Raw genomic sequence first — 24,985 nt, 5'->3', positions numbered from 1 at the left:
GACGATACAGCCCTTGGAATTCTCCAGGCCAGAATACTGGAGGGGGTAGCCTTTCCTGTCTCCAGGGCTTTCCTGTCTCCAGGGGATCGTCCCAACCCAGACATCCAACCCAGGTCTCCCGCATTGCAGGCGGATTCTTTACCAGCTGAGCCACAAGGGAAACCCAAGAATACTGGAGTGGGCAGCCTATCTAATCTCCAGGGGATCTTCCCACCCTAGGAGTTGAATCGGGGTCTCCTGCATTGCAGGCAGATTCTTTACCAACTGAGCTATGAGAGGAAAGCCACACTATGTTTCAGTTCAGTTCAGTCGCTCAGTCGTATCTGACTCTTTGCGACCCCATGGACTGCAGCACACCAGGCTTCCCTGTCCATCACCAACTCCCGAGGCCTGCTCAAACTCGTGTCCATCAGGTCAGTGATACCATCCAACCATCTCATCCTCTGTCGTCCCCTTCTCCTCCTGCCTTCAATTTTTCCCAGCATCAGGGTCTTTTCCAAGGAGTCAGTTCTTCATATTAGGTGGCCAAAATATTGGAGTTTCAGCTTCAGCATCAGTCCTTCCAATGAATATTCAAGACTGATTTCCTTTAGGATGGACTGGTTGGATTTCCTTGCAGTCTAGGAGACTCTCAAGAGTCTTCTCCAACACCACAGTTCAAAAGCATCAATTCTTCAGTGCTCAGCTTTCTAGTCCAACTCTCACATCCATACATGACTACTGGAAAAATCATAGCTTTGACTAGACGGACCTTTGTTGGAAAAGTAATGTCTCTGCTTTTTAATATGCTGTCTAGGTTGGTCATAGCTTTTCTTCCAAGGAACAAGCGTCTTTTAATTTCATGGCTGCAGTCACAATCAGCAGTGATTTTGGAGCCCAAAATTACCATATGAAAATAAAGTATGTCACTATTTCCATTGTTTCCCTATCTATTTGCCATGAAGTGATGGGTCCAGATTACGTGATCTTAGTTTTTTGAAGTAATGTTATAGTTAGTTTAATAATAATAGCAAGTACTTACACAGTACAGATATAAATACTCTATATGTATTAGATTTTTAAATCTGTAGAACTACTAGTCGAGGGAGATACTATGATGATTCTTTTTCTATGGATGAGAACAGTAAGATACAGGGAGGATAAGTAAATGGTCCAATGTCATGAATCTTATAAGCATGAAGCCATACTCAAATCCATGCAGTCTGGGTCCAAGACCCTGGATAGATCCTAACCATCAATGTCTCTTATAATTGATTTCCACTTTAGAATAGGAGGATTTTTGGAAACAGATGTACAAATTTTAAGAAATAAGTGAAAAGAACTTTTCTTCTAATATTAAAACAAATATTATTTATGATTCTTTAAAAACTTGAAGTTATTTTTGCCATTACTTTCAGTTTCATACAATCTTGTGAAATGTTAACACAAAAAGAAAGAAAAAAACCCTAATTGGAAGTTAGCAATATTTTTATTCAATATTATTATAGAGTGGTATGTCACTTTGCTCACTAGCGTTAGGGAAGAGTTACAATACTTTCAATGTTACCTGATAAAATGATAATATTCCAGAGCATGCAAAAATTTGATAATGCTTATTTTTTAACAATAAAAAAAAAAAGTGAATGTGAAGTTGCTCAGTCGTGTCCAACTCTTTGCGACCCAATGGACTGTAGCCTGCCAGGCTCCTCCTCCATCCATTGGATTCTCCAGGCAAGAATACTGGAGTGGGTTGCCATTTCTTTCTCCAGGGGATCTTCCCGACACAGAGATAGAACCTGGGTCTCCCACGCTGCAGGCAGACTCTTGACCATCTGAGCCACCAGGGGCTCCATTTTTTAACAATAGTAAGGTTATTTTCCAGTACCATAATCTGAGACAAAACATGCAAATTGTGTTTGTTTGTACTGTCGGTCTATGCCATTTTATACTCCGACATTGGCCAAAGAGACCTGACAGAATCATAGACTAGTTTCAACTTTGTTTACTGTAAATAGGAACAGCAGACATGTAAAATATTTCTAAATGAATGTCATATATTTTAAAAAGGCAGTAAAGTAGGAGAAGGTTTCCTTGGTCACCTTGTCACCTACCAATGAAGAAGTATATGTTGATTTTTTTTTTCTTTTTTAAAAATTTTAATTGGAGGCTAATTACTTTACAATATTGTGGTGGTTTTTGTCATACATTCACATGAATCAGCCATGGATGTACATGTCTTCCCTATTCTGACCCTCCCTCCCACCTCCCTCCTCATCCCATCCCTCCGGGTCATCCCAGTGTACCAGCCCTGAGCGCCCTGCCTCATGCATCAAACTTTTAAAGCATGCATAGCTTTCATTATAACAGTACCTATTTAACGTCATGAAATTAACTCACAGATATACAAAACCTACCTGAAATTAAGTCTAACTGAATAATGAGTACCTGGTGCATGCAAATTATGACAAATTTGACTGATACCAAATTCTGTTATGCAATATATAATGCTCTAGCAGGATTCCAAAGGCGGTTATCAATATTGACTTCATCCATGTATTATAAGGATTTTCTTCTAAGAGCCATGGCTTTCTCATATATACAATTATAGGAATGCTGGAACACTATTCTTTTTTCCTTCATATCTCTCTCAGACCAAAACTGAGGGGAATATTGACACCATTTGCTCTAATCATACAAAGAATTATTAATTCATTAAAGTATTAATAGAGTAATTGATTCATTAAATATTAATAATGGCAATAATAACTACCAGTTGTTGAATTGTTACCCTCAGCAAGCACTATAAGGTTTTCCATTAATTTCTCATTCCCACTATTTCAATAATTAAGAATAATAACTTTAAAATAAGAAAGTTGAGACTCAGACTAAGTAAATCAGTTTTCAGCTAGTAAATAAAGACAAGATTCCAACCCAGAACTTTCTGACTTCAAGAATTGCCAGTGGATAGACTCTGTGGTTAATTCTTCAACCTCAAGTTATTTATTAGTTTCAAGAATCTTATACCTCCAAGTTTGCTAAAAGCCCTGAGAGTGTCTTTAACTATGTCATTAAAACAATTCATTCTTCTTCTTCTTTATTCCTCACCTTTTGGTAAGGGTGAATTGTGCAAAGAAAAACCTCAAGAAAGAAAAGAAATGTATTTGTCAGATAAGCTTTAAATTGCATCAGTGGACAGCTAGTTGAAAGCAGGCCAACTCTACAGACAGACATTGTCTAACTTTGTAATTTCCCTTGGATTATATATATATGTAATTTTAAGCTCATTCCGGTGGTTGGGTGAGTTCATTTCCTTGTTGTAGGCCTAAGGTCCCCATGTCTTTTCTGGCCAGCTGTCAAGGGCCACTCTCATCTTATAGAAGCTGCCCACGCTGCTTGCCCCATGTCTCTACATTTTCAAAACCAGCAACAGAGAATCTCCTTTGCATCAGTTCCCTGTAATACTTCAAATCTCTCTAGCCCTATCCAGTCCCAGGAAGGGCTCATCTGAATAGGTCAGCACCGTCAAAGATAAAGCCACTTTTCCAAGTCAACTGTGCCATCTATTCTAGCATAAACATGGAAGTGAGTTCTCACCATATTCATAAATCCCATCATACTCAGATGGTGGGCAAGGGTCAATGGGGGTTATTTTAGAATTCTGTCAGCCATAATTCACTTTCCTTCCTTTATTTCCATCTCTCTAAAGGCTCCATATTTGCCTGCACAGCTGGCTGTCATAAAGACACACCCTAGAAGTATCCCAACTAGGACCAGATGGGGCAAATGTTGGCAAGGCCAAATTTATTTTTATATCCAGTATGTGAATAGCAAAGACTTGCTGTAAATATTAATAAAGCTTCTCATAAAGAAAGGTGCTACAAATTCCATAGTTATAGAAGGCCATAAGAGCTGAAATTCTCATGCCATTTTTTGAAAAATTTGGTTCTGCTGCTTTCTTATGTGTACCTAGTATGTACAGTCTATGTACCTAGTCCACAGCAGTGAATCCCTCAAGGTGTTCAGTAAAAAGTGAAAAATCATATTAAATGTGATATCAGAACATCCTGAATTCTTCATGCTTTCTCTCTAGTGTATTCACAAAAAACTTGCAATTTTTTTCCTTAATAAGGCCTGTCAAATATATTTCAGTCTGTTTTACATATTATTTCTTCAAAAAAAAAAAAAAAAAAACTTTGGGAGAGTAAGAGAAGTATCAACTAGGCTGAACACTGAAATTTACCCAACAAAGAATAGCTCCAGGACCCAAACAAATAAACAAAAAAAGTGTGTAAATGGATTTCCCATGAAAATAATTGGTCACGACTCAATGAAATAGAATAATCAGCATAAACCTAACTGAAGCAGTCCTGTTATATGGATGTCCTTTCTTTCAAATAAACCACAGGAGATCTGAGTAGACATTCTTATGGATGTTTCCTACACAATTTTTAAGGCAAGAACAAATGCAGATCTAGGAAGGGAGGATTTACAGACAGTTTATTTTAGGAGAAAGGTACCCACATTGGAAAAGAAGAGAAACCTAGGCAATAATACCAGAACACAAAATTGGCACGACTGCTGTATTTCTTAGAAATGTGATTTTTGGAAACACAACAGGATCCATTTGCTCTATTCTGAAAAGAAGTGTACTTTCTTCCATAATTCTACTTCCTTAGCAGAGATAAGCTCCTTGAATGTGACTGAATATATGCCAGTAAAGACGGACTCATTCCTCCTTTCCGCCCTCCTAAAATATGACTTCAAAATACTTCAGAGAAATGTAAGTTATAATGAAGGTGTGGTGGAAAGAACACACTGAATTGAAACATTTTTTTTCCCCATTAGACCTCATTTTCCTTTCTCCTAAACTCTCTCGCTGGTAGTCTATGACTTCATTTATCTTCACACAATATTTAACAACCCCTTCCATTATCTGTTATATGTTTTATCCTTAATTTGGATATACACCTCAGAAAAATACAGTTCTCCTACTTAGTTTCTTGGTTCTTGGCAGAACTAAAATTTGGATAGTCAACTAAATAAAACCCTTTCCTCCATGATGTCTTTAGAGAATTCTAAGGTCATTCCCAGAAACACAGGTTCATGTGACAAAAAATGGCAATATAACATTTATTTTACTTATTCATATGGGGGAAGGGGTCACAGCTTTGGAATGGCCTTTGAACTGCTATGCAGAAAGGTCTTTGCACCTTTAGATCTCACTCAGCTCAAGGGAGAGCTTTTGTTTACATCCTTCATCACCTATAACAAAGATTCTGCACAAGTCAATTTACAACAGGACTGAAAATAGAGTTTCCTCTGAATTTTTAAAAGGAACATAAAACTCTTGAAGCAAAAGCTATTGGATGAAACTGAAAATAAGCAGTCAATAGATCTTCATGAGTGCAGTGAATGAGCCTGGCCTCACATGAAATTTTGTTTAAAAATGACAGGGTTTAGAAATGATGCATGTTGTCTAAAATAATTAAAATCACCTTCACTGTGAAATAACAGTTTTATCATATTGAAAGTAAAGCAACATTCTTTCTCTTTATTTTCTGGATATAAAACTCTCAATCCTGGGCTCATAAAAATCGTAGGTTTAAAATTTATTTTAGAGGAAATGTTCCATTCTCTCCTCAGATACAACTTTTAGGTTTGTTGAACAATTGGATTTATGCCAGTAGTTAGGAGCATCTATCTCTGTAGTAGAAAGATAACACTATTGTTTGAGCCCAGCATTTGTATTTGCGTCAACAAAAATATTGATGATTCAAACTAAATTGAAAATCATTCTCAGCAAAGTCTCAAAATTGTGTTAGAGAATAAAAAGGACAATCATATTGAGAAAACATGCTAAATTTTCATATCCTCTTCCTACCAATTAGGTTTTTTTCGTTTGTTTTTGTTTTTGCTATTTCTGAATATATCAAAATGGTATATAGGTAGATCAAACTGGCAGTGGCAATATTCTTTGTGAATGTTGCTCGAATGCATAAAATTTTTAGGTAAATAGGCCCAACAGTTTCCTGTTGGCATAATAATAATAGTGATAATAACCATTATTATTGAACTTCTATCATATATTCACTCAATGAATATTTATTATGTACTTACTAAGGGCCACTCATTTTAGTGAGGTTTAGGGATATGGTGGAGAACAAAGCAATGAAGTCCTTCACTCCATGAATCTTACAGTAAAAATTATAATAAAAAATATAAGTATGGCCAATGATGATAAAAGCTTGGGAGAAAAATAAAGAGCGTAGCAAGTGAATGGGTGTTTCTGATGTCTACTAAGAGGTCAAAGAAGCCTCCACTGACATTTAAGAGAAGAACTAGAGGAATGAGTGAAACATTGAGAAAAGAGTTTGGGAAGTAGGTACATCACATACAAAGGTCCTGGGGTAGGACTGCGTCTGACATGATGGAAGAACAGCAATGAGACTTGTGTGGATGAAGAAAGGTGAGCAAACAGGAGAGTGGATGAAGATGTAAGCACTACTTTCAAGATGTTTTGCAGCCTTTGGATTTTCCTTTGAGTGAAATTACATGATAGTAAGCATATAACCACTTAAAAAGTGATTACAATGATTCAGGTTAGAGTTAATAGTGACTCAAGCCAGGATGAGAGAGTGGACAGGTGGATAAGTAGCCATATGCAGGATAAATTTAGAGGGTATAGCTGCAATAACTTCCTGAAAGATTAAATGTAGATTTTAAGATAAAGAGATGTGTAAAAGATAACTCCAAGCTGAGCAGTTGGAAGAATGAAGTTCCATGTGCAGGGGTAAGGTCAATAAAGGAGCAGGTTTTGGGGTGAGGGAAATCAGGGATTTGTTTTAAGACATGTTAACTTTCAAATGTCTAACTTCAGACCAAAAACTTCCAGTAGGCAGCTGAACTGATATGTGTAGGGAGAAAGGTCTGGTCTGAAGAACTAAATTTAGAAGCTATCTTATGTAAATAGTATTTAACACCACATAGTTGGAAAAGTATGAGTGCCTACTATACACTGGGAGTTCGGGTTTCCCTGGTGGTTCAGACAGTAAAGAATCTGGCTGCAATGCGAGTGACCCAGGTTTGATCCCAGGGTCATGAAGATTCCCTAAAGAAGGAATAGCTACTCCCTCCAGTATTCTTGCCTTGAGAATTACATGGAGAGAGAAGCCTGGCAAGCTTACAGTCCCTGAGGTCACATAAAGTTGGACAAGACTGAGTGACTAATAATTTCACTTTCATACACTGAGAGCTCAGCTCAGCCTTTGGTATACCCCAACTCATGTAATATTTCAAGAAAAATTTCTCCAATTAAAAATAGAGTAACTGTGTTAAAGAGGTTAGTGCTACCTTGGCCAAGATCATGTGTCTGGAATTCAAAGGATTGTATCTAAATACTACTGCAGTTTTTCTCCTGCCTAATTTTGTCTAGCATAACTGACCACAACAGACACTTAATAATTGCTAAATAAAGTACATAAGGACATAGGAAGTATTCTAATCTCTACTGGAGAATATGTGAATATCATCCACAGAGGTATACAGTATCAGAACTGGCAAGACTATGGCTCTCCCACTCCATGTAGGACCAACATCTTAGAGTATATTTCTCTAGATTTCATGCTCCATATCCACATTCAGAATCTCATTCACTCCCAGGAAAAACATTTTCCTTACTTTTCAGCACATTGAACAGAACTCCGATGTTACAGCCTATTTAGTTCAGTTCAGTTCAGTTGCTCAATTATGTCTGACTCTTTGTGACCCCATCTATGGACCACAGCACGCCAGGCCTCCCTGTCCATCACCAACTCCCAGAGTTTACTCAAATGCATCTCCACTGAGTCGGTGATGCCATCCAACCATCTCATCCTCTGTTGTCCCCTTCTCTTCCTGCCTTCAATCTTCCCCAGCATCAGGGTCTTTTCAAATGAGTCAGCTCTTCACATCAGGTGGCCAAATACAGCCTATTGCCACTTGTTTAACCCAGAGTTTCTCAATATCAGCACTATTGACAACGTAGGACAAGATATTTCTTTTCACAAGGCTTGTCCTGTGCGTTGTTAAGATATGAATGGCATCCTTGGCCTGTACACAGTTGATGCCAGTAACACTCCCTCTCCACTTGTGAGAATGAGAAAGTGGCTCTAGACATTGACAAATATCCCTAGATGATCAAACTCACCTCTGGTGGAGATCCACTGGTGTTGCCCATGTCTTATGTTCACTATTTTAAGCTCACCCATGGAGGATGGAAACTGAGGAGGAAAAAAGTCTAGTCCTTCTGTATTTTGCCCTATGACTGACCCTGGCTTCCTTAGAAATGGATCATACCTTGAAGTTTACTCAGAGCTGCCTGGGTTTTCATTCCTTCTTCAGGAAGGATTTACCAGTACCGAAGCTGTCCTAGAATTCGTTGGGAGCTAGTAACCATAGGAACTCAGAGGGCCTTTGGCTGTCTGTCCTGGAGAAGAGAATGGCAACCCACTCCAAGATTCTTGCCTGGAAAATCTCATGGACAGAGAAGCCTGGCAGGCTACAGTCCATGGAATCACTGTAAAAAAGAAAGAGTTGAAAAAGAAAGAGTTGGACATGACTGAGCGACTAAACAACAACAACAAATCATAGAAACTCAGAGGGCCTTTACTTAGTGGTTGTTTGTAGGGCACAAAGGCAATCATCTCCATGATTCCAAACAGGAGGTGTTGTAAATCTAAAGGCATCTAATAAAGTCTAGGTGGTCAAGCAGTAATTGTGGAACAAATGGGAACTCAAATAGGAGTGATTATAAGGGTGTCAGGGCAGTTTTCTGGCTTGCATCATAAACTTGCTCAGCACCAATATCAATGACTTCAACCCAGAAAAGAAATTATTCTTCTTGGATTAGGTCTTTACCACTGAGCTAGCATAACCATGATTTACCACCTAAGAGCCAGTCACATTTAACCCTGGAGCACTACACAACATTTGCAGTAAAGTACACTCATACTGGAATATTCCAAAGGGCGGATTTATCCACTAAATCTGAGCACTGTGCTTCAGATTCTTTATTCTGCTCATTTATTTTCTACCTCAAGAAACATGCTACCAATTTTGAGACCCTTTTACAGTGCCAGTAGAAGTTCTCAGTGTCAGTGTTTATTTTTGCAAGTTTCTTTCCCATGAGATGCTTCCCCTCTAATAAAAATTACATCCCATATAATGGGTATACTTGCATATATCTTTGTGTTTGTATTTTCAATATCAGAGTACAAGATATAGGGCTATAAAAGATGTCAAAACATAATCAGGCTCTGGGGAAAATAGGATTTTTTGTATGCTTGGCAGAGCAGCAGATAGTCTTCAATTGCTTACTGCAGATCTTCCATTTCTAATAAAAATAAAATTATAGAGGATGGTGTCAGTGTGAAACTACAAACAATGGCTCAGGGAAGACCAATTATGACTCAGTTCTAATGTTCCTGCTGAATCATCACAAGGAAAATACATCACAATCATTAATAACAGATAAATGTCATAGATGGTGGAGAAAATATTTAAAAATTCAGCGATTTCAACTTAAGTGGCTCATGAATTATACATTTAATTAAGAAAAGCCAAATGGGAAGGATTTTAAACTTCCAATTTGCAAGGTATTTTTCTTCTTTTCCCATTAAAAAATATACAAATTAAGCACAGCAGTGGCTGATGACAGGAAAAAAAAAGATAAAAGCCTCCATTGCAGGCTGGCTGTTTGGATGAATGGGAAAAGGCAGCCAGTGGGGAGAAGGGAGGAGGGCAGGATGAAAAATAATAGTGACAGGAAGAGCTTGCAACTTTGCGTCCTCACCAGTTCACAGAAGGGTACAAAAAGACACCTGGATTCTAGTCTCAGAGCTACTGTCATCTTCCTTTCTGCTTATTTGCCTGTAAAATGAGGGGGTTGGGCTGGAAGAAATTTCAGGTCCCTACCATTCCAGACATGCCATGAATCTGTGAGTTGAGGAACACACTCTTCTCCAACTTCCTACACACCACTTGAAGGCAAATACGTGACCACCATTCTATCAAACCTTCCCTAGTGAGATCTCCCAGAGAAGACTGAATTTTACCATTAACAGCAATGATTTTCAAAGAAAATTTCCTCACTATCAACACCCCCTGGTAAGCTGTTAGCAATGCCGATTTTCTGGCCCCTCCTCAGACCTAATGAATGAGAAACTCTTTAGTTCATGGTTTACCAAGTCCTCCAGTGATTGTGATGCACATTGAAGTTTTAAAATCTCTGCTCCAGAGAGACCTTCATAGAGGGGAGAATTACTTACTACAGGTTTTGCAAGTGTGTTCTCTTCCCTGCTAATAGTAGCTGTAAGCTTGTTGGAATAAATTTAGAATAGCAGGTTAATCATTTATTCCGTAAGATTCTGAGGAAATTGAACCCAGGATGGGCAGTATGATAGGGGAGGGAATGTGAGGAATAACTGACCTAGATGGGAGTAGGCTCAGATATGCTGAGGTTTTTGGAAGTCTGATGGCAAGAAAGAAGAATTAGACATTAGAAGGACCAAGGTTCAAGTTCTGCCTCTTTTTACATGTTAACAGCATAATTTTGGAAGATTACATTTATACCCCTAGCTCCAGTATCCTTCCCTATATAGCAGGCATATTTGCAATAGCCAATTAACCTCACAAAACAAATTGTAGGAATGATGAAACAAGTATGAAACAGAAGTGCTTCTATTTTTTCGAAATTTTTCCTTATGTCATCTTCCTTATTTCTGAACACATTCTTCAAGTAGCTTCTAAATATCCCACTATTGAAGAAGGATACACTACATGTAGGAACAGATCAGAAAGCTTTAGTAGTAAGGTAAAAATGAATCCACCTAGGGAGAGATGAAAATTATAGTCTCTGGCCACAAGATTATAGGGTAAAAGTATACAAAGATTTCCTGAGCACCAGTGGCAATGTGTAATTTCTGTTAAGCGAAAGGAGTTGCTTTGGATTTCAGAGGGCTAGAACTTATTCCTCTTCCCACAGAGGCATCGATTAAAGATACCTAAGCTGAACACAGCCCTGGGAATTTGCTCAAGATTTGTCTTTATTTCACAGAAGGTTCGAAAGATGAAGAGTCACTGACAACAGGGAAACCTGAACTACATTTTCTCCTCCTCTTTATACTGAGCAAAATTTACTATCTAGGTGGCTCTCCAGTTTCAAACAAAACCCTTTGAGCATCTCTCTGGTGAAGACAGAGCAACAGGCTTAGAAGTGAAGTAGCAAAGGACATCAGTAAAGAAACTCAGACACAAGCGCCCATATGAAACGATAAAAGACCCTAGTAGGGACTTGCCAAGGGAAACAAAACAAAAAACCCACAAAGATTCAATACCTGGGAACAGGACAAGAATGTCAAAACATATTTTTTTTTAAGTGACTTATTTACGCACAGTTGACCTAAAAGCATAGACTCAGAAAACTCAAAGGAATGTTGAGAGTGGAGTAGACCATTCAGAGAGACATGGGTTTAGCTTCCCATTCACTGCAAAAATAAACTTCTTTTACAACACCTCAAGCAATTCTCATCCATTCTGTTTGGTCATCTTTAATAATAGAAAACTTACTACCTCTGAAGTCTTCTGCTGGAATAGCTCTAAAGTTTGGACTGATCTTCACTGTATCTTAATGCAGTCAAACAGCATACTGTAACGTCAAGCAGCCACAAGTCCTACTTTTGCCTTCTGGACATCAATGGAGAGAGCTTTTTTTTTTTTTTTTTAACCCTTTGTGAATGTCATAGCCATTTTACCTTGAAAACAACTCAGCTATTTTTCTCCACTTCCACCCTCCAGGGTAAAAATCTAAGTTCTTACCACTTTCTTTGGTGTATTAACTTCTGGGCTTGGCTACATTTTGGCTACCTATCTCAATATACTTGAGATTTTTCAGGTCCCTTTCAATAATGGGTACTCTGAACACAATATTACAATTCAACTACAAGACATTTATAGGCTGTTGAAAATACAGATTCCATGGTACTTCACTCAGATGTTAATAAACCAAATTGCTAGGGTAGGATTAGCTATTTGCACCTTAACATGTTTCTTAATGTGCTCTGAATAAAACATAATACTCCAGTCTGAATAGTCCAGAGTAAGAATAAAGAACATTAAAAGAATAATACTATCTATCTTTTTTTTTGGTAAATGATAACCCATTCTTGTGTTTAGCTTTCCTAGTACATTATTAATCCTGTTGTTTATTTTTCCCATTTACACAAATATTACATAATAATTAAATATTCAAATATGGGAGGCACAAATTATATAGAGTGAAAGTCTTCTATGTTCCTTTCCCTTCCCTTGAGAAAGCCATTGTATACATTCTTAATTTTTAAATTTAAAAATTTGCAGAAATACACACACATGTAAGTTCTCATGCATGTAAATGCATAATTTTTTATGAGATCATACCATTTTTATTTACAATATACTTTTCATGTAATAACATGTCTTAGATCGCTTTTATTCCTGAGCAGTAATTTTACAGGCTTAACGACACTTTGTGAATTTTTATGTTTCATGCTTAGGTGTCATTTTTGTTGCTGTTCATCCTCTTTGTTGTATATTTCTCTCATATCTTCTTCATTCCTGAGAATGATACCAGAGTTCTGGCTATTCAGATGAATTTATTCTTACTGAAATCATTTATGAATTGTTGTCAGAATTTAATACATTGCATATATAATATATAATTTAATATATAATGTGATTTAATTTAGTCTGTTTTTTGTAAACTCATTATTTTCTTCTGTCTCCTTTCTATCTTCTTTTCTTTCATTCTTTAAAAAAAAATCTGGTTCCCTAAGTATATTGTTAATACTTTATCTTTTTTTTCTTGGTTTGAAAGGGATGATAAAGATGCCAAAATTCACACATTCCCACTTTCTCAAGGGACTTCCCAGGTGGCTCAGTGAATAAAGAATCCACCTGCAGTGCAGGAAATATAGGAGGCTTAAGAGATATGGGTTCAATCCCTGGGTCAGGAAGAACCCCGGGAGGAGGTCATGGCCACCCACTCCAGTATTCTTGTCTGGAGAATCCCACGGACAGAGGAGCCTGGCAGGTTATAGTCTATAGGGTCACAAAGAGCCAGACACGACTAAAACAACAGCGCACGCACGCATTTTCTCAAGAGTTTTTGTATATGGATCAGATTTAAGGTCAAAATAGCTTTCAATTCATTTTGCTTCATCATGCCTCTAGAGGATTTTGAATCAGTTCAATTAGTGAAGAATGTTTCAGGTAGTCTGCTTCTATCTGGAGAGGACTGAGAGAACATTATAGATATAATTAGCTTTCTTTTATTTTTTGTCTCTGCCGTGTCTTGCTTCTCCACTAGTTTTAACGTAAGTACAGATGACAAACATGAACAGTAACCTCTGTCTGGATAAGAGGTTCCCAGTTGCCTTAACTGTTCTCCTGCGGGCTGTGATTTCCAAATGTGTGATGTCCAAGTTCATCTACAGTTGAAGCCATTTTAACCATCACTAGTATATTTCCCCTTTTCACCCCCAACACCTATATCTTCCACATATTTGGGGAGGGGGTCATTTTTGAACCAGTTATGTTCTTCCACTTTCCTTGATATAAGTTCATTTGCATCTAGTTTTCACAATACATACAATTTCTTAACCTTTTTATTAGTACCACAGTTATGAAACCTTAATACATGAGACTATTTTCCTTTGCTTAGTGATGCATGCTGGCTAAGTCACTTCAGTCATTTCTGACTCTTTGTGACCCCATGGACTGTGGCCTGCCAGCCTCCTCTGCCTTGGAATTCTCCAGGCAAGAATGCTGGAGTGGCTTGCCATGTCCTCCTCCAGGGGATCTTCCTGACTCAGGAATCGAACCCGCATCTCTGGCATCTCCTGCATTGGCGGGCAGATTCTTTACCACTATTGCCACCTGCAACCCCCTTGCTCAACAGTATCTAGATAGAATTTTAAAAATGACAACACATAATTTTTGCAGAGATGTAGACCAATTATAACTCTCATATATTGCAGATAGAGATATCAACTAGTATAACTGGACAATTCTTTTGTAGTTTTTTTTTAAGTAAAACATGCATCTACCCTGTAGTTCACATCTAGTGACTTAACAAAGAAAGGCAAAAATGTCCACAGTCTTAGAAAATAATGTTTATTTGAACCTAATGCATTGGATTGGCCAAAAATTCATTGAGGTCTTTCCGTATCATATAGAAAAACCCAAATGAACTTTTTGGCCAATCCAATATAATGGTCCCCAAATGGAAGCAATTCTAATTGAAACAATTCAATCTTCAACAAGAAAGCAGCCAGATTGTGATATATTCACAAAAATGGAATTCCAGTCAGTAATAGAAAGAAAAAAAGTACTGACAGTCACAACTACATAGGGGAACATTAAGATACCCCATTAAACAAACCAGACACAAAATAGTACATTGGGAGTTGGAGACTGATATGTACACACTGCTATATTTAAAGTAGATAATCAACAAAGACCTACTATATAGCACAGGTAACTCTGTTCAATACTCTGAAATAACCTATATGGGGAAAAAGTTGATAACTGAATCACTCTACTGTACATTTGCAATTAACACAACATTGTTAAGCAACTATATTCCAATATAAAAGTTCAAAAAGAAGTGCATTCTGCTTGATTCTATTTTTATGAAATTCAATAACCTATGATGATAGAAATCTGGTAGTTGTTACAACAGTAGAGGTTGATAGATAAGGACATAATAAAGTTTCTAAAGATGGGAATGTTCCATAATTTATTTTAGGCTGGTGATTTCATAGTGCTTAGACTGTTACAATTAACTGAACTGAACACTTAGGATTTTTGCATTTTATAGCATGATAATTATACCAGTTATATATGCTTCTATATATTTATATTCATATTTATATATAAGATTTCCAGAAGTTGATTGATGTTCAGCAAAAATGATATGCTCTCTTTCATCTTCAAGCTTTTGTTCTCTGAGCAATGTTGGCTCATCTGTTCCCTGGATAGCTCCCATTCATCCTGCTAGTTTGAGCACAGAATTCTTCTCAGAAGACTTTTCTGACCACAGATCATCCTAGGCTCCTCATCTGGGTTCCAGCGATGCTTCTGCCAAAGCACATGTCAGCCCACATTGAGATTATCCACACTAGTTGTGATCAGTTTACTAGGTCGAGTTTTATAAGGCACAGGATTTGCTTTAATGTGTTCTAAGTCCAAAAATGGTCACAAAAGAGATGTTCAGAAATTGTGTAATAATTGAATGAATGACTCCAAGTGGTAGGGTCCCTGAACTTATATCTTGAAGTAAAATTTTTAGCAAGCACCCCAAAAATGATTAATATGGGCATCCTTCTGATTGCATATTGAGAAGCACAGCTTTAACAAGAGCACTGATGCAGAAATTCAGTGTACACTTTGAGCCCATAATATTTTATATCATATAACTTTTCTTAATAAATTCATCCACTTGTTCCCTTGACATCTCACCATCACATCTCTAATTACACAAAGCCAGTGGTGGACAGGAAAACCATATCATCCAAATTGGGAAATACTTAACTATAAAGAAATAAAACAATTACATCAAGATGACAGGCACAAACTGGACAAACAGGGGCATAGTTGTATTCTATTTATGGAAAAGTAGGGCGCAAAACTTTCAGGTAAAAATGAATACAGTAAGGATAATGCTTATTTTGTTCTGTTTTCAGATTTATCTTATGCATGGACCTTCAATGATAACCCCTTATATGTTCAAGAGGACAACAGACGGTTTGTATCACAAGAGACAGGGAACTTGTACATTGCCAAAGTGGAGCCATCAGATGTTGGCAACTACACTTGCTTCATAACAAACAAAGAGGCCCAGAAAAGTGTTCAAGGACCACCTACTCCATTGGTACAGCGCACTGATGGTAAGATGATGAGCTTTCTTAGGGATAAGTTTTGTCTGTGAATTTTGAAACTTGGAGAGATCTGTAGAGCTTTCTGCTTTCATCTGTTTCAGCGGAGCCATAATATCTAGGATTTGAGGTTTAATTCACAAATACGATGAAAATTACATATTGTCAAAAATAATAGAAATCTATATAATTAATCCACATGGTATAGTATAGATGATTCTGAGAATGCTATGCCACTTCCTCTCTGGATCTGAAATAGATCCTTTCTTTGCTTAAGAAATATTTTATTAAAAAAGAAAAAATGTTTGGGAGACTAATCATGTGTGTGTGAATGTGTGAGTGCTGACCAAATTATTCATTAATCTAATATATTTTCAATGAATATATGATACAGCTTTTCTTTAACACCACTTTCTTTTCCATATTTGTCTCTCTTGTTCACCCTTTTTTTTTTTCCTAGTTGGCAAAGCAGGAAAACAATTCACATCCAAGGAAAGTAAATCAAGTCAACATTAATAATGAGCATTCCAAAGAAAAATGAAAGACAAAATTCATACTAATTATATTTCTCCAAGGAACATAATTTAGATTGGTCTGTGATGATTTTGGAGTTTAGTCAAGCCAGAGCTGGTACAAGATTTAGAGCTAGAAAACCTAAGAAACTCATCAAAGTAGAAAAATCCTCTAGTTGATTCTTTAAATAAATATTCACAGTGGTAAATGTAAAGATGGAAATATCTGTTGAAGCGTTTTATGATCAGATTCTGAACTTGAAGTGTAATATGTCCATAGCGTTTTTCTCCTACGTTCAAGAAAAGCAGGAATATAATTTAAGGATGGATAACAGAATCATGGAATTAGCTCCATACAGGGAATTCTTATGACAGAGTTTTTATAATCACTAACTATTCAAATATACTTGCATGGCCTTAATTTAGAATTCATCAACCACTGTAAGTCCAATTTCTCTCCTTCAGTGAGTGCTCTGTTCATGATCACAAGAGCTCCTAAGCCAGTGCATAGAAACATCATATTGGCCTTTTTTCTCCCCATCTACCTACTTTCTTAACTTCTCTTCTTAATTCCTTCATTATTCCATCTCCTCTATTCTTTTCAATATATTTATGGTAAAAATATAGAAAAGCATCACACATAATACTAAAAAAAAATCTCTTCTAAAAGTAGTCATTCAAGAAATATCACATCAAAGAAATAGAAAAAATAAAATTTACCAATTTATTTGAATGAAGTAGAACTCTGTCTTTTCAACCATAGCCTCTTCGAATGTTTAGAATGATTAAGTTCTAAAAAAGGAAGCATTTTTATTTTGTAAAATAACTTATTTTATTTTTAATATGTTCTTGTGGAATACAGGGAAATTTGGTATGCATTTATTCTGATATTTTGGTATATCTTAGGTATTTCTTTTTTAGGGGAGAGAGGAATGAACTAATTTTTTAAACAGCATCATGAAGTGATGCTCTCTATTATTCATCATCAGTATAGAAAACGATTGTTAACTAAAGGACAGAATAATCAAATTTTGATAACTAAAGTATTTGCTTCATAGAAAATCTCTGTTCTTTAGAAATGCTGCTAGCTCTTTTGCTATTTAACAGGTGTGATGGGGGAATATGAACCAAAGATTGAAGTGCGTTTTCCTGAAACTATGCAAGCTGCAAAGGATTCATCTGTAAAACTGGAATGTTTTGCCCTTGGAAAGTAAGGTTGTTTTGTTTTTTCTAATTGTTTTAATTAATACAAACAAATATTTTGATATTCAAATGTTGCTCTGTAGGTAAATTAACAAACATTTTAAAAGCTGGGCAAAAGTGGAACTTCTGATTGGACTTTAAATAAACATGTCTAATATTAATACTCTAAAAATGACTGGAGAGATGATTCTGCCAACTGGGCCAATATTTACTCTAGTTTGATCACAGTGTAAGTCACTTAGGCAGCACATTGCAAAGCGGTAAGTGAGCTTGCATAAGATGGCAAGCAGGTCACTAAATTTTTGATGTACCCTTCATTCTATTTTCTTGTACTTCCAGAAATATATTACCTGGAGTGGCTCCTTGCTTAATTAATCAACAACTCTTGTAAATGAAAAACCTGAACAGCTAGTTTCCAAAATAAGGCAAATTAAAGGCCATTGCTCATAGTGGATAATTTGAATTAAGCCAAACATGTCCTGGTAGGGGAAGCATTTTGTTTTACTACTCAGATAAGTGTTTATAAGCAATAAGTTTGGAAAGCTTTGAATCCAGCCACTTATCTGCTTTTTTTTTCATGGAATTTTCAGAACACTGCATTTTGGCAATTTTAAAATTTCATTTTTACACCCATAAACACCAGTAACCAAGTAACAAAGTGATAAAATTCCACTTTAAAGTATTAATATACATATGAATTATCTGGGGGATAGCTAAATTGAGATTCAATATATTTGGTGTATTATCTGATTTCTTCATTTCCAACAAACTCCTAGGTAATAGTGATTCTTCTTACCTATAGATCATACTTTGAATGGTAAGAGACATCACTTTCAGCACCACTTTTAAGTACTTACCTATAAATCCAGAATCGATTCCTAATGTGGACCTCATATTCAGAAATAATGGTTCACATTCAAAACTACAGGAAACATCCTTAAAACTCTTCATCCTATTATTAAGCAAATATGCCAAGCAATCCAAATAATGTTTGTTCGTTTGTGTATGCATGCTCAGTGGTGTTCGACTCTTTCCAGCACTAAGGAGTGTAGACTGCCAGGCTTCTCTGTCCACGGAATTTGCCAGGCAAGAACACTGTAATGAGTTGCCATTTCCTTCTCCAGGGGATCTTCCAGACACAGGGATGGAACCAATATCTTCTATATTTCCTGCATTGCAGGTGGGATTCTTTACCACTGAGCCACAGGGGAAGCCCAATCCAAATAATGCTGTACTAGATATTTTGTAATCAGCATTATTTGGCTCTATTTCCTAGTGGCTAAGTGGTAAAAAATCTGCCTGCAATGCAAGAGCAGCAGGAGACATGGGTTCAATCCCTGGATTGGGAAGATCCACTGGAAGAGGAAATTGCAACCCACTCCACTATTCTTGCCTAGAGAATCCTGTGGGGAGAGGAGCCTGGCAGGCTACAGTCCACAGGGTCGCAAAGAATCAGAATTGATTGTCAGTTCAGTTGCTCAGTTGTGCCTGACTCTTTTCGAAACCACTGACAAGCATGCCAGGTTTCCCTGTCCATCACCAACTTCGGGAGCTTGCTCAAACTCATGTCCATTGAGTCGGTGATGCCATCCAACCATCTCATCCTCTGTTGTCCCCTTCCCCTGCCTTCAATCTTTCCCAGCATCAGGGTCTTTTCTGATGAGTCAGTTCTTTGCATCAGGTGGCCAGAGTATTGGAGCTTCAGCTTCAGCATCAGTCCTTCCAATGAATATTCAGGATATCCTCTAGGATAACTGGTATGAGCTCCTTGCAGTTCAAGAGACTCTCAAGAGTCTTCTCCAAAAACACAGAGCACAAAAGCATCAGTTCTTCAGTGTTCACCTTTCTTCATGGTTGAACTCACATCCATGACTACTGGAAAAACCATAGCTTTGACTAGATGGACCTTTGTTGGCAAAGTAATGTCTCTGCTTCTTAATGTGCTGTCTAGGTTGGTCATAGCTTTTCTTCCAAGGAGCAAGCATCTTTTAATTTCAACGCTGCAGTCACCATCTGCAGTGGTTTTGGAGCCCCAGAAAATAAAGTTTTCCTCTGTTTCCATTATTTCCCCATCTATCTGCCATGAAATGATGGGACCAATTGCCATGATCTTCATTTTTGAGTGTTGAATTTTAAGCCAGATTTTTCACTCTCCTCTTTCACTTTCATCAAGAGATTCTTTAGTTCTTCACTTTTTTCCATAAGGATGGTGTCATCTGCATATCTGAGGTTATTGATATTTCTCCTGGCAATCTTGATTTCAGCTTGAGCTTCTTTCAACCCAGTATTTTGCATCATGTTCTCTGCATATAAATTAAATAAGCAGGGTGACAATATACAGTCTTAACGTACTCCTTTCCAAATTTGAAACCAGTCCAATGTTCCATGTCCAGTTCTGTTTCTTTTTGACCTCCATACAGATTTCTCAGGAGCAAGGAAGGTGGTCTGGTATTCCCATCTCTTTAAGAATTATCCATAGTTTGTTGTGATCCACACAGTCAAAAGCTTAGTGTAGTCAATAAAGCAGAAGTAGATGTCTTTCTGGAATTCTCTTGCTTTTTCGATGATCCGACGGACGTTGGCAATTGATCTCTGGTTCCTCTGCCTTTTCTAAATCTAGCTTGAACACCTGGAAATTCTCAGCTCATGGACTGTTGAATTTTATATATTTGGCCCCATAGTATTTGTTCAATAAATAATTATAGATTGTTTAAATTATTTTAAGAGATTGACAAATGGGAGTTTTGTCAGTTTTTGTTTCCTTGCCTTGAAAGATATGATGAACTTTCACCATTTTCAAGCTTTCTCAGAAATTAAAGTATATAAAACACCATAAAATATCAGCAAAATATTTTGAAAATTTGTTGATTTATTTATAAAGAAAACCAATGAAAAATAGTATCTGAAAAGAATATTAATAGTTTACTCTATCATGTTTGGCATCAGGAAATATAGATTCCTGTAATTTTAAAAATATTCACATAATAAATAAGTGAAAAGGATTGACGCTAGTTCTCAAGAATCTCATATAAATAAATTTCACGAGCTAATTATTTATATCTAAGAATTTATATGATATGCCTAATCCTCTTAGTTGTGCAGGGTACCTCATATTTTTATTATATTTGAGGAAGATGATGAGGTTCAAAGTATATAAGTAACTGGTTCAACTTCATGCTTCTGTTAAGAAAGAAAGGGCACTTTAAATTTAGTCTCACCTGATTTTAAGTTCTGAACTTAGAAACTTTTGAGTAAATGGTTAAGATAACTGCTCTCCAAGTTAGAGGAGGCAGATTGAATTCTCAGTTTTCTCAAGAGTTGTCTGACCATCAGCAAACATCCTTTTTAACTGTTATGAATTTCCATATCCTCATGCAAAAAAGATTAAAATGATATCTATCTCCTGTATTGTTTTGAAGATTACAGTGTATAATACAAGTAAAAATACGGGAAATATGATGTGTATGTACAAAATAAAAATTCCTCAATGATAAAATGTATGTTCATTGTTAAGTTTATATATAAAAGAGCTGATGCACATGAAACAAAATTAAGGAAGAATGGGAAAATGATACGAATTGCTTCACTGTACCTCTTAGAAAATTGTCAAGGAAATAATTGATTTAGTGGAGTACGTCCCATAACATTTTATCTGACAAAGTTAATCATTGTTGAGATTATATTTATTAAAGCTATTATTAATATGGAATTGAAATGTTCATTGTTAAAATGGAAAGTCTGAAGTATCCACAAGGACATAAGGATAGTGTTAAAATTTTCTGCATAAGAAACATATATTCTGTGTAACTGAAGTGCAGATCTAGTTCTCATTTCTTCAGATGAACAGAATGTAGATGAAAATTCTTTATATATTTGGAAAATATTTGGAAAATTCTTTATATATTTGGAAAATATTATGCAAATGTTAGCTACTAACAAAAAAGATTTTTTACTGCCCGTGCCCTCTGCAGTGGACATTTGCCAAATACTCTACTGACTTTTCTGAATTTGCAATTAATTAATTGATAAACATAATTAGCAATCTGAAAAGAACAAAATCAACCCACTTTTTAAATGATAAATATCTATTTGCAGGTCTACTGCCAAGTGTTTTACAAACGATTGAATGATAATTATAAATCATGTTCTCTGACAACTCTTTATAAAAATATTGCGTGCAATACTTGATTTTGTTATATTTTTTGTTTCAAACAAATATGTTCCAAACAATGTTGGGACTGCTTTGTACAAATCCTTTTAAATCTCCTCATTCACTTTCTGCGGTACTACACTTCTCTGTATTAAGTTGGATACACCCCAAACTGAAAAAGCTAATTGGTTCAGTGAGGAATAAAATCAAGAGTTCTTTCTCTTATCAATAATGTTTCTAAACACGTTTGCTAACTAATTACGGACCACTATTTATGCTATAAATTATGCATTCATTAAACTAAGGTTTATGTATTTTAGTCAATGAGAAAGGAGGGGAAGTAGAGGGGGGAGTAAGGAAATTAGTAGGTGAATAGGAAAGAAGAACACACCCACACAAAATAACCCAAGTCATTGCCACAACATAGTCACCATTTTTTTAAAGGACTTTAGACACAGTTTCTGAAATACAGACTGGTTTTCATGAAATATTTGTGGAAATATTTCCTAAGTGCTAGGAAATAATTCCCTTTATCCTGGGAATATTCCTTCTCTTGAATGGGTAGATTATTTTGGAATTTATCTAGCGTATTGGCCTCTGAGCTTCCTGGGCCTTTGGTTTGGTAACTCTCACTAATTTTGGAAAATTTCCAGTCATTCTTACTTCAAATATTTATTCTGTTCATTTCTCTCTTTGCTCTCCTTCTGGTGTTCCCATTAGACATCTGTTTCACCATTTGTAGTTGCCCCCAGTTGCTGGATATTCCCTTCTTTCTTTCTTTTTTCTTTCTCTTCACATTAATTCGGGATGTTTCCACTGACATTTCTTCTCATTCACTTACTCTATCCTTCCTCATGCTCAGTCCACTGGTAAACCTATCAAAGACATTCTCATTTACATTACAGTGTTTTTATATCTATCACTTCCTTTTGATCCTTTCTTAGAATTTCTTTTTTTTTTTTCTGCTACATTAATCCTCTGTTCTTTCATGCTGTCTGCTTTTTCCATTAGAGCCCTTAACATATTAATTTTAGTAGCTTCAAATTCCCAATGTGATAGTTTAAAAATATTTGCCGTATTTGAGTTTGGTCCCACTGTTTGCTTTCCTCTGTAGAATGTACATTTTAATTGTCCTTTTATATATTTTTGTTGTTGTTAAAACCTAGTATGATGTAACAGGTAAAAGTAAGTGATTTTACACTAGATTTTAGTGTAAACTTTTATGTTTATCTGGCAAGGAGTTAGGCTGTGTTTACTATTTGCCATAGCTGTGGTTTCAGAGGCTAAAACTCCCTCTATTGTTTTTCTTTCTGTTTTCCCCTGTTACTTTCAGTTTTCCCTAGAGATGCTCTTACTTAGAGACTGAGGTCTGCAGTTTCTTTACATATAACCCCTAGCTATTTATTCAGAAGACCTATTGATGATACGAAAGTCCTTGTTAGCTAAGTTTAGCATCTCAATAATTTATGGATCTGTTTCTGTTGACTGTTTTTGCTTCTAATCATGATTCCTACTTTTTTTTATGCTTTTCAGGTTATCTAATAATTTAATTTAGTTAGAGATATAAAAAATATTCTGTTGTTAAAAGCTGGATTGTTGTGTATTTCTTTCAACTATTGGATATTATTGATAGGAATTAAGTTGCAGTGAATATGCTTGATCTTTCTGTAGCTTATTTTTAAACTTCCTTGGGTATGGAGTAGATGTTAGTTAGTCTAAGGCTAGTTTATTTCTGCTTCTTCCTATCAAATGCTCGAAATGTTTACTCTCTCTCTTCTTTAGCATGTTGGAATTCTAACATCTTTCAGCCCTGTTTGTGCTCTGAAAATGGTTCTTTGCCCAGCCTCACTTATGATTCTTATGTAGATTTCGGGAGCACTTTCTTTCTCTAGTCCTATTGTCTCTGATACTCTGCTGTGCAATCCCAGCCACTTCAGTCACCTTGTGTCTCTTAACTCAGTGATGCAGTCTTGTCCCATTTATGTTTGCTTCTTCATTCAGTGTTCTGGAAGGTGCCTGGAGGTAAAAAATCTGGGATATCAATGGCTTACTTCATACATTTCCCATCCTTTAGGGATCACAGTTTTATGCTGCCTATTGTTGCTTCCCTGAAATCAGGTTTGTTTCCCATTATATTTGTCCAGTTTTCTAATTGTTTCTGGCAGGAGAGTAAATGCAGGTCCAGTTAATCCAACAGTGCTAAATTTCAGATTTTTTTTTTTTAAGGCTAATTTTGAAGGTAAAAAGGTGAAGTTTAGAGAAATAAAATAATTGATATACATAAGTTGTAAATTTGCAATTCAAATTAAAAATCATTGATTCTGACTCCAAAACTCTTGCTTATAGCCATTTGATATTTACATCAAATTATCTTTTAATATACAAATTAATTCCCCATGTGCAGATGCAGCTAATCCTCAATTCTGTAAATGTTTTCCTTTAAAAGGCTTGAAAATTTTCAGCAAAATGGTAAAAAAGATGTTATCTGAGAATGAAATTATGGGTATTTCATTATGGATAGTAATTATGGATGGTAAAATTATGGATAGTAATCTGCAATTATAGTATTCCAGCAAATAGCAAGTTTAATTTTATATATTAAAGTTTTTGATAATTCAAAAGATAACCTTTTCAAAATTCATTATTTTTGAATGAGAAGAAAAAACCCTCTATAAATCAGTCAGGGCCATTGCGGAGGATACACCCCACTGGTTTATATGTGGCAATGGTAATAGCTGCTATTTATAAAAATCTAGGATAGATGAACAGGAAGAGTATAGAAAATATACCAACCAACCTAGGGTGCTGCTGCAGTCATGCACGCAGAGTGTGGAGAATGAGATCTACGGAAGGCGGCTAGAGCGTTTACTCAAAGACCCTAACCATCTTAAACCACCATGGGCTAATGTGAACATAGAATAATTAAGACAAAACTTCAGATACCTGCTTGAACTTTAATTACTATGACTTTGGGGACATGTATCTCACTTTCTATGTTGGAGTTCCAGAGCTGACATGATCACAGCTTTCAATTCTCAGCTTTGTCTCATTTGTTTAACATGGCAGACTCTTAATTATCTAAGCTGCAAATTAATTGTATTGTGAAATACCCTGAAAAACTCCTTGAATAGGTGCTATTCAAATATACTGTGATTGACTGATAGATCTCTGTGTCTCCTTTCAAGAAAATA

General features: G+C 36.2%; 1 protein-coding gene across 1 annotated transcript in view; it reads left to right on the top strand.

Moving 5' to 3' along the window:
- CNTN6 (contactin 6) overlaps window positions 1-24,985 on the top strand; it is a 310,426-nt gene that overhangs the window by 184,962 nt on the left and 100,479 nt on the right. The window contains 2 exon segments of the mRNA XM_070455653.1: window positions 15,738-15,941; window positions 17,549-17,651. Coding sequence (XP_070311754.1) covers window positions 15,738-15,941; window positions 17,549-17,651 — 307 coding nt within the window.

This window comes from Odocoileus virginianus, chromosome 26 (genome assembly GCF_023699985.2).
Source record: "Odocoileus virginianus isolate 20LAN1187 ecotype Illinois chromosome 26, Ovbor_1.2, whole genome shotgun sequence".
NCBI classification, from domain to species: Eukaryota; Metazoa; Chordata; class Mammalia; order Artiodactyla; family Cervidae; genus Odocoileus; species Odocoileus virginianus.
Note: the sequence above shows the minus strand (reverse complement) of the source record. Positions and strands in the feature narration are given on the sequence as shown.